Here is a 12,656-nt window from a genome sequence, read left to right as displayed (position 1 = left end):
AAAAACAATTCTTGTCCAGTTTTGGAGAAGACTTAAAAACTAACTGATCCAGTTTAGGTGCGGAAGTACGGAACCCAGCCTCTCAGACTGACTTTCACATCTCAGTCTTAAAAGTTGAAGTCTATTAGAAGTTCAAAGCCTTTTCATCATTCACTTAACCTGTTGCCAGCAGGGAGAATTCAATCCTTTTACTTTCCCTTAAAGTTAAACCTTGATTCTGACAGTTAGATAAAGCATGATTAGCAGAACATAAATTTTTATTTGACTCCCTCCAGCTGCAGGAGTACATGTGTGTACACATATGCATACTGTCTACTTGCCTGGCAGAAGGACGTATCACTAAGCAATGTAGGCAAGTTCAAGTGGTCTCCCTAACGGCAGAAAGCTAGCTCAGTTTACATTATTTTTTTAACAGTGTATCTTATAATTTTGAGCTCAAGATACTGTTACAAAAACTAGAAGGCTTTAAAAGTCATCATTTATAAGGCCATATCAGGTTCAGTACGGACACACATTCTTAAGATGTTAATGAAGTGACACGTGTGAATAAATTGGTACATTTTAAAAATGACAATATCTAAAAGCTTTAAGGCATCATTTCTTTTCACTTATCCCACAGTCATTAATCTGCAAACCAGAGCACTGATAATTAGATACTATGGTGACAGACCAAACCGAGATGTATATGAACCTGTGTAGACAGACCTTTTCAATTGTTTCTTCACTTGCTACTATAGCTAAACATTCCTTCTGCAAGGTAACCCTCCTAGCATACACAAAAAAAAATTAAGTTGGATATTATTAAATTAAATAACTACCTGAGAGCTTCATGAGGAGCTCAGATGCTGCCTTGACTGACATGTCCTGCCTCATCACATTTGCCTGCACATCCTGTGGCTTGAGTTTCTCCTCAGGGATGTTTGGAGCTGAAGCTTCGGATTCCTGGCTGAACACATAGCTGGACTGAGACAAGGCTGAACTTGCAGCTTCTTCATCCTTAGGCTCCTCTTTCACTTTAAATTTAGGAGTCAATGGCTCTTTTTGATTTGCAGCTGTCAAGAGAAGGAAAGAAGTGAGGCTTAATGAGGTATGTAGTATATAGTCATAGAGCAGCTAGTAACAGGAAGAAACCATAACCTGAGAAATGCTACAGCAGGTACTGGAAGCAAGCATGTCAAACACATGTCAAGCGTGTCAAAGATGCTTCAAGAGGTAAACAAACTTCTGCATCTTCTGTAGAAAAGGACAGTTCCGAAACACAAAAACTGCATGTACCAGAGCTCAAGAAACTATCCTTCTCTTACTGCTCCTCCTAAAAACATTCCCCATGTCACTGGTTTGTCGGTGTTCTATAGACTTGATGGAAGTTTAAAACATCATTTCACATAAAGGCAAATTTGGCAAAGCCCATGGGTACTACATATTGAGTTCTTAGAGTGTGGAAAAGAGGGAAGAGATGAAGAGTAGAAAGATAAGAAACCTAAGAGAGGAGTGAAAGGGAAAAGAACAGCAAATTCTTAGGTACTAAAAGTTAGTATTTGTTAAGAAAGAGAACAGAGGGATTTTCAGAAGACAGCTCTGCACTGGAAGATTCTATTAGAGCACTGTTCCATGTTCTACATCCATAAAAAAAGAAAGAGAGCAAGTTTAAAACAATCATTTTAAATCCTCCATGTAAGCAGCTGCACAGTCTCAAGAAGGATACACAGACTTTGGGGCTGCTTAAAATCTACACACTGAATGACGTTCTTGAACAGTCTTTCCAATACCCCATGACAGCAGTAGATCCTTTGCACTGCATTTGGTTGAAGGGATAAACCCAAGAATGCCTCTTAAACAATACTTCCTTACCCATTCACAGGCAGACTGCAGGACAAACAGAAGGCTAAAGAAGTTGCACTGTTTTTCAACGGCTCTTATAATACTTTATGTTTGACCATTAAGAGATACTTACTCCCCTGTCTCTTAGTGGCTTTTTCTTGTTCAAAATTTCAGTTTAACTTCCCAGTAACACACAGCAGATGACTTGTTCAGTGCCACAAACTTTGATGAGTTCACATCATCCTCACCTCTCTAAACCTCTGTCTCCACAAGTATGAAAGATAGAGCATCACCCCCTTTTTGTTACCTTTCTAGGCTCTCTCTCCATTTACCTCATTACCTCTCCTACATATTTTCCTCTTTCCACATGACAATCCCCTGCCCACCAGCTCATCTGCCCGACACAGCAGATGAGCTCTGTCAAATCTCACTCGGACCATGTAAGAAGGATGTACCCCACCACCCCTTTCACAGGCTACGGCAAGGCATTAGAAGCCAACATGCACTGCCTGCTGCAGAAAGCTGTTTGTTTTACAAACCCATTACTGGCAGCATTCACCTGCTTAAGCCCTTGGTCTACTTTCTCCCCCACTTCACTGTTTCTTGCCTACTCTCTGGCTCCTCATTTTCCTGGCTTATTTCCTCAGGTACTCTCCTTCTCAGCAGTTCCCCCAAAAACTGACTCCTAGAGAATCTGAATTCCTGCATCTGACTGTGAAGCGCTCACCATCTCCCAGAGACCTCAACACTCAAATATGGGGTATAATTGCCATCATTATCGCAAACAGACACTTCCACTTAGTACTTTGAGCTTTGTTCATTTCAACACAGTCCATTTTTCTGTTTTATTTGTGGTGTGTCTTTTGGTGGTGGTTTGGGTTTTTTGGGTTTTTATTGTGTGGGGGTTTTTTTGTGTGTGTGTGTTTTTTGTTTTGTTGGTTTTGGTTTTTGTGTTTTTTTTTTTTTAATAAGCTACTACATTACCCTGCAACACAACAGTTTATATTCTGGAGTTGTTTGATTTTTCTCCTTTCTTATTGGTTGGCAAGCCATTACCAAAGAACAAGATTAAAGCAAGTGGTCTAAACAGTGTACACATAAGCAGCATGTACGTACACACTGGTGCTATTCACTACTTCAGAAATTAAATTAACTAATATATGTAATTTTTAATATGACCTATAAGTACTTTTACCCATATTAGGAATTATTTTTTCCTTGAAAAAAAAAGGGGAGGGGAGCAAAAGCAGAAACATGAAACATTAAAGCACGTTTTAATTCACCAAAATACAGGTTAAGGCACTGAAACCAATCTTAACCTTACCAAGGTACTTATAAAAAAAAGTAAATAAAAAAATCCATCTATCTTCTTTATCCAGGCCTACATCTCATAGAATCATAAAATAGTTTGGGTTGGAAGGGACCTTAAAGATCACCTAGTTCCAACCCCCTGCCCTGGGCAGGGACACCTCCCACTAGACCAGGCTGCTCAAAGCCCCATCCAGCCTGGCCTTGAACACCTCCAGGGATGGGGCTTCCACAACTTCTCTAGGCCTCCAGTGGCTCACCACCCTCACAGTAATGAATTTCTTCCCAAGGTCTAATTCCCTTCTTTCAGTCTGAAGTCATTACCCCTTGTCCTATCGCTCCACTCCCTGATAAAGAGTCCCTCCCCACCTTTCCTGTAGGCCCCTTTTAGGTACTGGAAGGCCGCTATAAGGTCTCCCCGGAGTCTTCTCTTCTCCAGGCCGAACAACCCCAACTCTCTCAGCCTGTCTCTCAGCAAATCTGTCCAGCTCAGTCTATTCTGGGATTTGACCCGGGGTGATGAATGGTCACCAAAAAAAAAAAAAAAGGGGCCTATTTCTTCTCTTTTAAAACATGCCACTCTAGCTGCTACTGATATGAAAAATACCTCCACCAGGAGCTGAGTGCAACGGATAGAGAGCATTCTGCCTGAACTTTCAGAGAACCTGGAGGAAAAAATCTTTTGAATTTATTCATTTCAACAAGGTATTAATTCCAACTGTCCCAGAAAATAAAGGAAACATGAGTCTGAGTGAAGAGGTAACGATGACCCACTGAGAACAATCATTAACCTGTGAAGCCAGCTACGTATCTGCCCGTGAACCAGGGCAGAAAACAGACAAGGTAGAGGGAGCACTATAGACCAGGTCAGCATACGCTTTTACCATTTAAAATACAGAGGTGATATTAAACTCACATACATAGATCAGTGTAAGTTTGCAACCATATAGCATGGTCCATTACAAGGCAGGTTAAAAGCCATGTAAAAACATCCATACACAAGTAGAATCACTGAAACAGAATTCGTATAATATCACAGCCTTAAACTAGGGATTTTTTTCAGTCAGGTGCTACAGTATGCAGTGGCAGATGCCTTATGGATTTCCTTGCCACAAGAAGGAGGATCAAAGGGGGTGATTTTGGAAGAAATTAGCATTTATTAAACCCTCTTATTACCACACCAAAACTCAGCAGCCAATTTGACCCAAACCAATGGTAGTAACAATAGGTACCTCTGTTCTTTTCATCCCACTGTATTCTCAAACTCTACTAAGATGATGCCAAGTTCTAATAGCTCAGAGAACCAAAAAGGTCACACCTATAGGTGTAGGCACATCTGAGTTTACATAGTTTCATGATAGTGACACACCCAGAATGACTTGAACAGGGCATCCTTCAAGATTCCCTCCTTTCCCATGTCTCACTTTCCCCTTTTCTCCCTTCCACACACATCATCTCTCCTACTGCGACAGCACATGCTGCTATAAGCCACTGCTCCCTCACACTTCTGAGCCACCATTTGGGCTAACAATGCTAAAATTATGCCAACAACAAGTCTACCAGCACAACATTAGCCATAATCTAAAAAAGCACTTCATGAGATCTGTATACTCAGTTTGTCCCTGTGTGTCTAAAAGACATCACCAATGAGGAATATAAAACATGGCCCACTTGGCAGTATTACATGAAGGGAAAAAGAAACTCTCTATTGTTCTTACCTATGTTGCTGGTTCTGCCTATTCTAGCTGCTTGGCTTTGGACAGAAGTAGAATTAATAAATTAGGAAAGAAGCAGGGTTATATTTCTTTAATTAACCGACATTCCTTGAACCGACACACTTTCCAAAAATCAAACATTTTAATTGTAGACAAATCACAAAAATAGAAGAGTTATTTACCTTATTTTTCTTCCCCTAGAAAACAAAGACAAATAAAATCAGACAACTGTTGGGTTGCTTTCAACTGAATTGCTTCAATTAATGGGGCTTTTACTCTTTCTTGAAATGTACTAAAGCAGATTCCAATGTAAATGAAGCCTAAATAGAAGGACAAATAAAAAAAGGGGGAAGTTGTCCAGTCTATCAGATCCATACATTAAAACTAGACAGAAAAAAACTAACACAAAATCAAAACACAAAGCACCCCAAAACCAAAACACAAGGCACCCCCAAACCAACAAAAATCCCCACCACTCTTGCCTCTGTCCCATCTTCGATTCACCACAATTATGGGCAAAATTGCTAACACATGGGAAAAAGCAACTATGATGCATCCACTAATCATATTAGGGAGAATAATAAACAGATGTAAGAAAAAAAAAACCTGCAAATAAGGGAAGTAAAAGTTGACTGAGACCAGTTTTTAAAAAACTGTGTGACTGAGGAATCTTCTAAAAATTAGAACTAGACAAGGATTAAAAAGACAATGTTGAAGTCTATTAAAGTATATTTGAGCTACAAAATTATTACTCCCTAGACGGAATAACATCTTCTATCTACGTACAAAAATAGATACACATACATATACTTAATTCATATTTAACTTATATTCATACTCATTCTGAACTGCAATGAGAATGGACTAAAGGATGTGTTGCCTGCAGACTGAATCCAAAACACCCAGCAATTTAATTTTGAAATACAGAGCAAGAAAAAAAAAAAAGCCACCCAGCAAATGCAACCAACAGACAGCAGTCTTTCAAGCAGAGTAGATAATTCTCCATTTCTTCCATTCCATTCCATATCCAAAAAAAAAAAAAAAAAAAAGAAACCAGATCAAAGAAGATTCCAGACTGCTGATTTTTATCTTCCTGGAAACTGGAATCATTTGATCCATTTGGCAAAAGTAGACGATGAAAATTATAACACTTTCCTCAAACTGCCAAAGGCCACAAGAAAAGCTTTGGGCATCTGCCACTAATCTGAAACACTCTGATAGAAGCTGCTAACTGCATCAGTCCACTTATGGGGATTTCTAAATGCTCAAAATGTTTATAATTGAAAGAAGAAAAATGGACTGATTCCTTCAAGCCAAACTCAATGTTACAAGTCACAATCAGCAAGGAGTTGGTCACCGTTCCATCTGTCTGAGCAAAGAACATGAAAAAGAAAAAAGAATCCACAACAAAAACGCTGCCACAAAAGCGGCCATGAGAAAAAGGATCTACAGAGTCTGGGTTGACAAGAACTGTGATGAAAACACCACAGAACACCACTGCACCACCATATTATTTTACAAGTGATGCCTTACTACAGCTACAAAGATGAGAGAGACCAGGCCAGTCATGGCTGAGGGAAAAGGGGAAAGTGAGGCCACATTCCAAAAAGCACTGCAAATTGAACTGGTCTCCTTGAGATCTTGCAAGAAAATCTCCTGTGATTCTCCTCAGAGCCACCATGGCAAGAGAACTATGGCATGACTTATACCTAAGGAAGAAAGGAGAGTGTTTTATCCAGGTCTTACTGGAGCTAGAGCATCTGAATGACACAGGAAGCCTTCCACTCCAGCTGGTTAGTTGTGAGCTGCAGTGGTTAAAACAAACGAAGGACTTTTGACAGATCAGTTCCGCAGTATTTGGAAGACACATTTCCCCGACACTGGACATCATTATCCTGAAGGCAGCTATGCTCAATAAATGGTATGACTTAAGTCTTCTACTTTTTTTGGAGTAGTAATTGAAATGTGCAGGTATGTGTCGGCATTCTGCACGGAGACTATTGCTTGTATTTGATGACATTCAAGAACTGAGTAAGGGGTACAAACACTGCAGAAAGACGCCACTGGTGAGATAATTGCTTTGCAAGAAAAATCTATGCAATTGGAACCTGTTGGAGAATCTCCAGACTAAAATCTAATTGGGCTGATAAATTATGTTCAACTTATTAGATGTAAAGGGTGTCTACACTGTAAGTATCCCAAAAGGAGAAATACTGTTCTTCTGGCAGGACAGTCTAGGTGGTCTCTCATTTCTTTTTAGTGTCTTCTGCCCTGGAGTAATCATCTGTCCCAGAGCACCTCATGTCACTTAACCCTCCTGGGAGTGCTAACTCAATTACATCTCATTTTCAGAGCCCTCTACTCTGCCCTCAGCCAAATGAACTAACCTATAGGACTCCAAGGAAGAGGACGGGAACTATCAATGAAAAAGCTACTTGTGACTCAAGGGTGCTCAGCATTAAAACATTTCTTTTTTATCAAAGCAGCGGAACGTCAGAATAGACAATCATGAGAAGGATGATAATGCGAAGACTTGCCATCTCTGGGCTCCTAGAGACCACTTAAAACATTAGGTCTTCCAAACCATCTTGCTTCAGTATGTTAAAAATGTGTAAGCAGAGGTTAAGAAAAGGCCAGCTAACTATCCCGATCCTCTCTAAAGCTGCTTTGCATTTAAGGAGCTGTAGTCAAGCAAAACGAGACACAGCACTGGAGAATGATCAGTCCTGCTACTGTCCCTCAAAATTTCACAATGTTCTAGTCCAAGTGGAATGGAGGAATTAGACAAATTGCTATGGGACCTATAGGACCACATATCCCACCATGCCCCAAGATGTCTGCTATACAGCCAAGGTCCCACCTGCTAAACAAGGTCGTAATATCTGCCAAGACTACCTTCTCCTTTCCCGGTAAAAATCAAAATAACAGCAGAATAGGTAAAATTCGGGGAAAGCTGGAGAAAAGAGGGGAAGGAGAGTGAAGGAGCAAAGAGAAATTTGGTGCTGATAGGAAAGAATTGTTTGCAGTATGAAAATTTCTTCTCTCTACAAAGGAACAGAAACAGAGAAGGAGAGAAACGCCACCAGACAGACTTTTGTATTTGTTTAAGAAAACAAAAACCAAACCAAACAATCAGAGATGATTGAACTAACAATGTCTTCAATTCCCTTTTTGGACAGATGTGACAGTAAGGCTCGTGAGCTAGGACTTCTGCCCAGAATAACGGTGTAATCAGGGAAGCAAAAGAGCCATCAGTCTAGTCTAGTCTTATACTCCAAGTATAAGAGTTTGTGTAGATATTAAAACCCCATTATAAGCACAGAGCTGGTCCAGAATTATATTCATGTCTTCTTTTAAGTTATATTGGGCTGAGTTCACAAAAAAGCAGTTTGTTATCCTGCATTTTAAATGACTGGATTAGAACAGAGCCTACACTGCTTTATCTTGCTAAATTCTACATATTTCTTCAAGGTGTAAAACATGATGGGTATGATTTTAAGGATGTCAGGAAATTGTGGATGTAAGACTAGCAATTGCTGAAAAGAGATTATAAGGGTGGTGATATATCAATGGCAAAGATTAATACAGGCTTTTATTTGCCCAAGTTTTAATTAGCCATGCTATCGCCCTTTTTTGGTTTTATTTTAAATTAAAGGTCTATATGGAAATTATGAAAATGTGAATCTGGAGAGACACTTCAAAGAGAGAGCTTGATGACATCAGGGGTATTTACACTGACAGCAGCATTATGGAATTCACAGTATTTTTAAATTAAGGATGTGGCTCCATAATTGCCAGTCCTGTGTGCTTACATATTCTAATTGAAATTTTACATTCTGGCATAAACTACGAATCCTAAATATAGGCAGCATGGTCTTTTCTTTGGAACTTGCTACACAAATACATCAATTATGACAATTTAATTGGACATGCTTTTATTTTATTAAAAATAGCTGTTTGAAGAGTTCAAGGCAGTCAGTTCAGTACTGTCAATGGCAAATGCTAAAACGTTTCAAATTACCTGTGTTACCTTTAAGGAATGCTGTAATTTTCAAGAGCCAAACAGAACAAAAAAATCTAAGTGATTACTTAGCTTATCAATTAATATTTTGTATGTAGCTGTCTGGTGATTTCCTATTTCATTATTCCATTAATGGAATCAGCTAATAAAACACGAATGCAAAGTCCAAGTGCTTTGGACAGTCACCAAAATCCCATGATGGCATTGTTTTCCAAAATAAATATCTGACTCCTCACACGATGGTGACAGCAGGTATGACTTAAACTGGGAGAAAACATAGTTTCTCATTTGTTTAACATGGCCAGCCCCAGACCCTCAGCACGTTCTCTCTCCTTCCTCCTCTCTATTTTAAAGTTTTTCCACGCGAGTAACTTGGGGAACATAAAAAGAACTGCAGAAGCAGGGCACACTTGATAATATACACCGCCACAAGATGAAGAGACATGCTTTCTAGATTAATGCACTTGGTGAACACAGAGAGGTGGGGGAGAGAGGCCAGCAATGAAGTATGCTTCACAATTACTGTTTCCACACAGAATTCCTTTGAGATCAATAGAGCAAGAATCCCATTCATTTTGATGGGATTCATTTATTTTTGAGTGTTATGAAAAGTAACTGCAGCATATAACACAGGCATAGTAATAACTTCACTAGAGTACATTGGCCATTGTAATTTGGATCACTGTGAAAGCCGGTTTTTATTACAAAAGACAACAAGCCTTAGAAGTGGGTAGAAGGACAAAAGTATTTAGAGAGATGTGTTGTATAATGTCTGCTGCTGAAACCTTTGAAACAGGAAAAGAAAATACACTGCAAATTAAGATATGAATGCAGTTACAAAGTTTCAATGTGGAATTAACGGACTAGGGGAAGAAAACATTCTGGCAAAACAGTGATCCAGCAAAGTAGTTGGGCAACTTCAAGCATACAAGCAGTCCTACTGAAATAAGACGGGGAACATTTGAAGCTAAAAGCATGCCCATGCTTAAATATTCTTCAGCTTATATGTTAAGACTCATCTGCTAGTTGTCTTTACAAACAATAATCCTTTCCAAATTTAAATAAAATTTCAGAGAACTCTTTTAAATTTCTTGTGAATTTAAAAGCATCTCCTACCCTAAACTAGGACCTAGAGAATGGAATCTGGAAAAAATTTCAAGATTTGTTCTTATTTTTAGATTTACATTTGGTGATTTTTGTTATGCCTAATGTCATAACACATGTAACTAAAAATGTTTCTGGCAAGCAATGGCACAGAATTAGGGCTGACGAGATCTCAAAAAGGTCACCCACACCAGTATTTTCTTTAAATCTATCTCTGTAAGTCTAAAGCTCTCCTAAGTCTTTCAGAAAAAAATTCAGAGGCCATTTTGAGCAGTGTCATAGAATCACAGAATGCTTCGGGTTGGAAGGGACCTTAAAGATTATCTAGTTCCAACCCCCTGCCATGTGCAAGGACACCTCCCACTAGACCAGGTTGCTCAAAGCCCCATCCAGCCTGGCCTTGAACACATCCAGGGATGGGGCATCCACAGCTTCTCTGGGCAACCTGTTCCAGTGCCTCACCACCATTACAGTAAAAAATTTCTTCCTAATATCCAATCTAAATCTACCCTCCTTCAGTTTGTCATCACAGTTCACTTCTGGCCCACTCGAAATGAGATCTAACTTTGAACGTCTGTAAGTTTTTTCTCCACTTTGCTTCCCTGCAGCTTGCTGTTTGCTTTTGTTCAGCTGAAATGTCTTGCAACTGCTTCAGATGTCCTATATTTCGCTGACCAAGATACACAGGATCTAGTCCATCCTACTGCCTAATATGTGATCAACCATATCTGACAGGTAGTTATCTAACCTGTTTTTAAAATTCTGCAGTGGTAGAGATGCCACAATGTCTCCAGCCAAGCTATCACAGAGGTTTACCTACCTCAACTTTTTGAAAGATTTTCCTGCCAACTTAAACCCCACAACAATATAAACCTATTGTTTTTTGTCCTAATTACAATGAATGACCAACAGATTATTTTCTTCTCCCCACAAAAACTTTTTAATTAATTGAAGCCTTATTAATGACTCTTCTTAGTCTTCTCTATAGGCTTCACAACCTCACTCCCTTTTATCCATCACTAGACATGTTTTCTAAACCTCCAGTCATTTCTGCTGCTCTCCTTTGAAGTCTTTCCAACTGTCTGCGGTCTTCATAAACTATAGTGCCATAACCCTGGACATCAGCAAGACTGAGAAGAGGAGGACTGTTTCCCCTTCTTTGAGGCTATTTCTCTCTGTGTACATCCCAGTACAATGACGGCCTTTTTAGCACCAGTATGATGTTGTTAACTCCTGTTCCTTTCCCACAGAACTGTTACCTAGCTTGTTGTTCCTGGTTTTGCATTTGTGCAACTGTTTATATTGAACAGCTGCACATTTTTTACAGATCTCTTTTCACTGTGAACTACTTTCAATGTACTGTTTTCCAACCATCTGATATCCACTTCAGCTAGACTAGAAAGGTACTGCATCGCACAATCAGAAATAATACTGAGAGCCAGGATTATATACATGCCTATTAAGACTCGATTTAAAAATTCATAATAGTTAATAAGCACCAACTTTGTACCATCTTTCACCCTAGGCACACCAGTTAAACTTCTGGAAACTGTAACTCTTAGGTCTGGAGGGAGACAAGCACTCCTCTGAGTCACGCGGTTGGAAAAAGAAGAGGCTGAAACTGCCCAGAAATTAAAACCAACAGGCCCTGAGGTCTCCTATGAAACTAGGCACATACAAACCAACACCAACCAAGAAGAGGAGCAATAAACATTGGCAAGCAAAAATAAGTGTTCATTTAAACCATCAATATTCAATAAGAATAAATGCCAAATTCTAAAAGTCTATATATCTATCTACTGCTTCTTTCTTAGCCACAAGGCCTGTCAGAGAAGAAAATTAGATTGTTTTGACATAATTTGGTCTCGACAAATCTGTGTTGGCTGTTACAACTGGCATATACAATTTGAGATGTCAAAAGATTTATATCATTGAAAAGGTAAGGCCAATAATTGAAGTTCTGATGGGCCTAACGAGAGTGTCGTAATAAAGAAATCACTCAAAGGAACTTGGTTCAGCGCAGCAAGCAGTCAAAAAAATGCAGCTCATACTTAGCCAACTTGCTAAAAGAATTACTTCTGCTCTACATTTGTGCACACTGTATGGAGGAAAGCATGAGCTAAATGTATATAACACAATATAAATCTCAGGAGAAAAGAAATTCCTTTCCTTTTAACATTGCTCTTCTGGTGTAATAAACTTGGTGACTGGCAGTACATTTTAATCCAAATATGCACACATACAAAATTGCAGATACATCTCACTCCCCCAGTGACTTTATAACATGTTGCTAGGTAACAGTGCATACAAGTCAGGTTTCAAGACCTTCAGTAAGTCACCATAAAATAACTGCATAGGCCTTTTGCATGAATAATGTACATTTGTATCCTTTTTCTGATGCCAATAGACCAGACATTGAAAACATGACTGTCTGCCAAACTGTAAACAGCTCCCTATCAACTGCTACATGAAAAAAAACACATCAAAACATTCTATGTTTTCTCAGCTTTCAGGTCTTTCCCCCTTCTCCTTTCTGCTCTCATTCTTGCTACATGCAGCCATCATAAGCACAACCATCCACTGGTCAGTACGGTTGATGTGTAGAGCCACTTAGAGCACCGCAACCCAAATTTAAGATAGACATTGGAACAACAACGTATATGGGACGACTGTCAGACAACATAAGA

General features: G+C 39.3%; 1 protein-coding gene across 6 annotated transcripts in view; it reads right to left on the bottom strand.

Annotated features, from left to right (window-relative positions):
* Positions 1–12,656, bottom strand: part of ZNF827 (zinc finger protein 827) — a 126,406-nt gene that overhangs the window by 52,797 nt on the left and 60,953 nt on the right. For all 6 annotated transcript variants that reach the window (XR_012587220.1, XR_012587221.1, XR_012587222.1 and 3 more), the window contains one exon: positions 819–1,052. Coding sequence is in view for 3 of the 6 variants with exons in the window: in XM_074588851.1 (XP_074444952.1) it covers positions 819–1,052 (234 nt within the window). In the remaining 3 variants the exon portion in view is untranslated. The remainder of the gene's footprint in view (positions 1–818; positions 1,053–12,656) is intronic.

The sequence above is a fragment of the Larus michahellis genome, chromosome 5 (genome assembly GCF_964199755.1).
Source record: "Larus michahellis chromosome 5, bLarMic1.1, whole genome shotgun sequence".
NCBI classification, from domain to species: Eukaryota; Metazoa; Chordata; class Aves; order Charadriiformes; family Laridae; genus Larus; species Larus michahellis.
The sequence above is the reverse complement of the archived record's forward strand: the minus strand, read 5'-3'. Positions and strand labels throughout refer to the sequence as shown.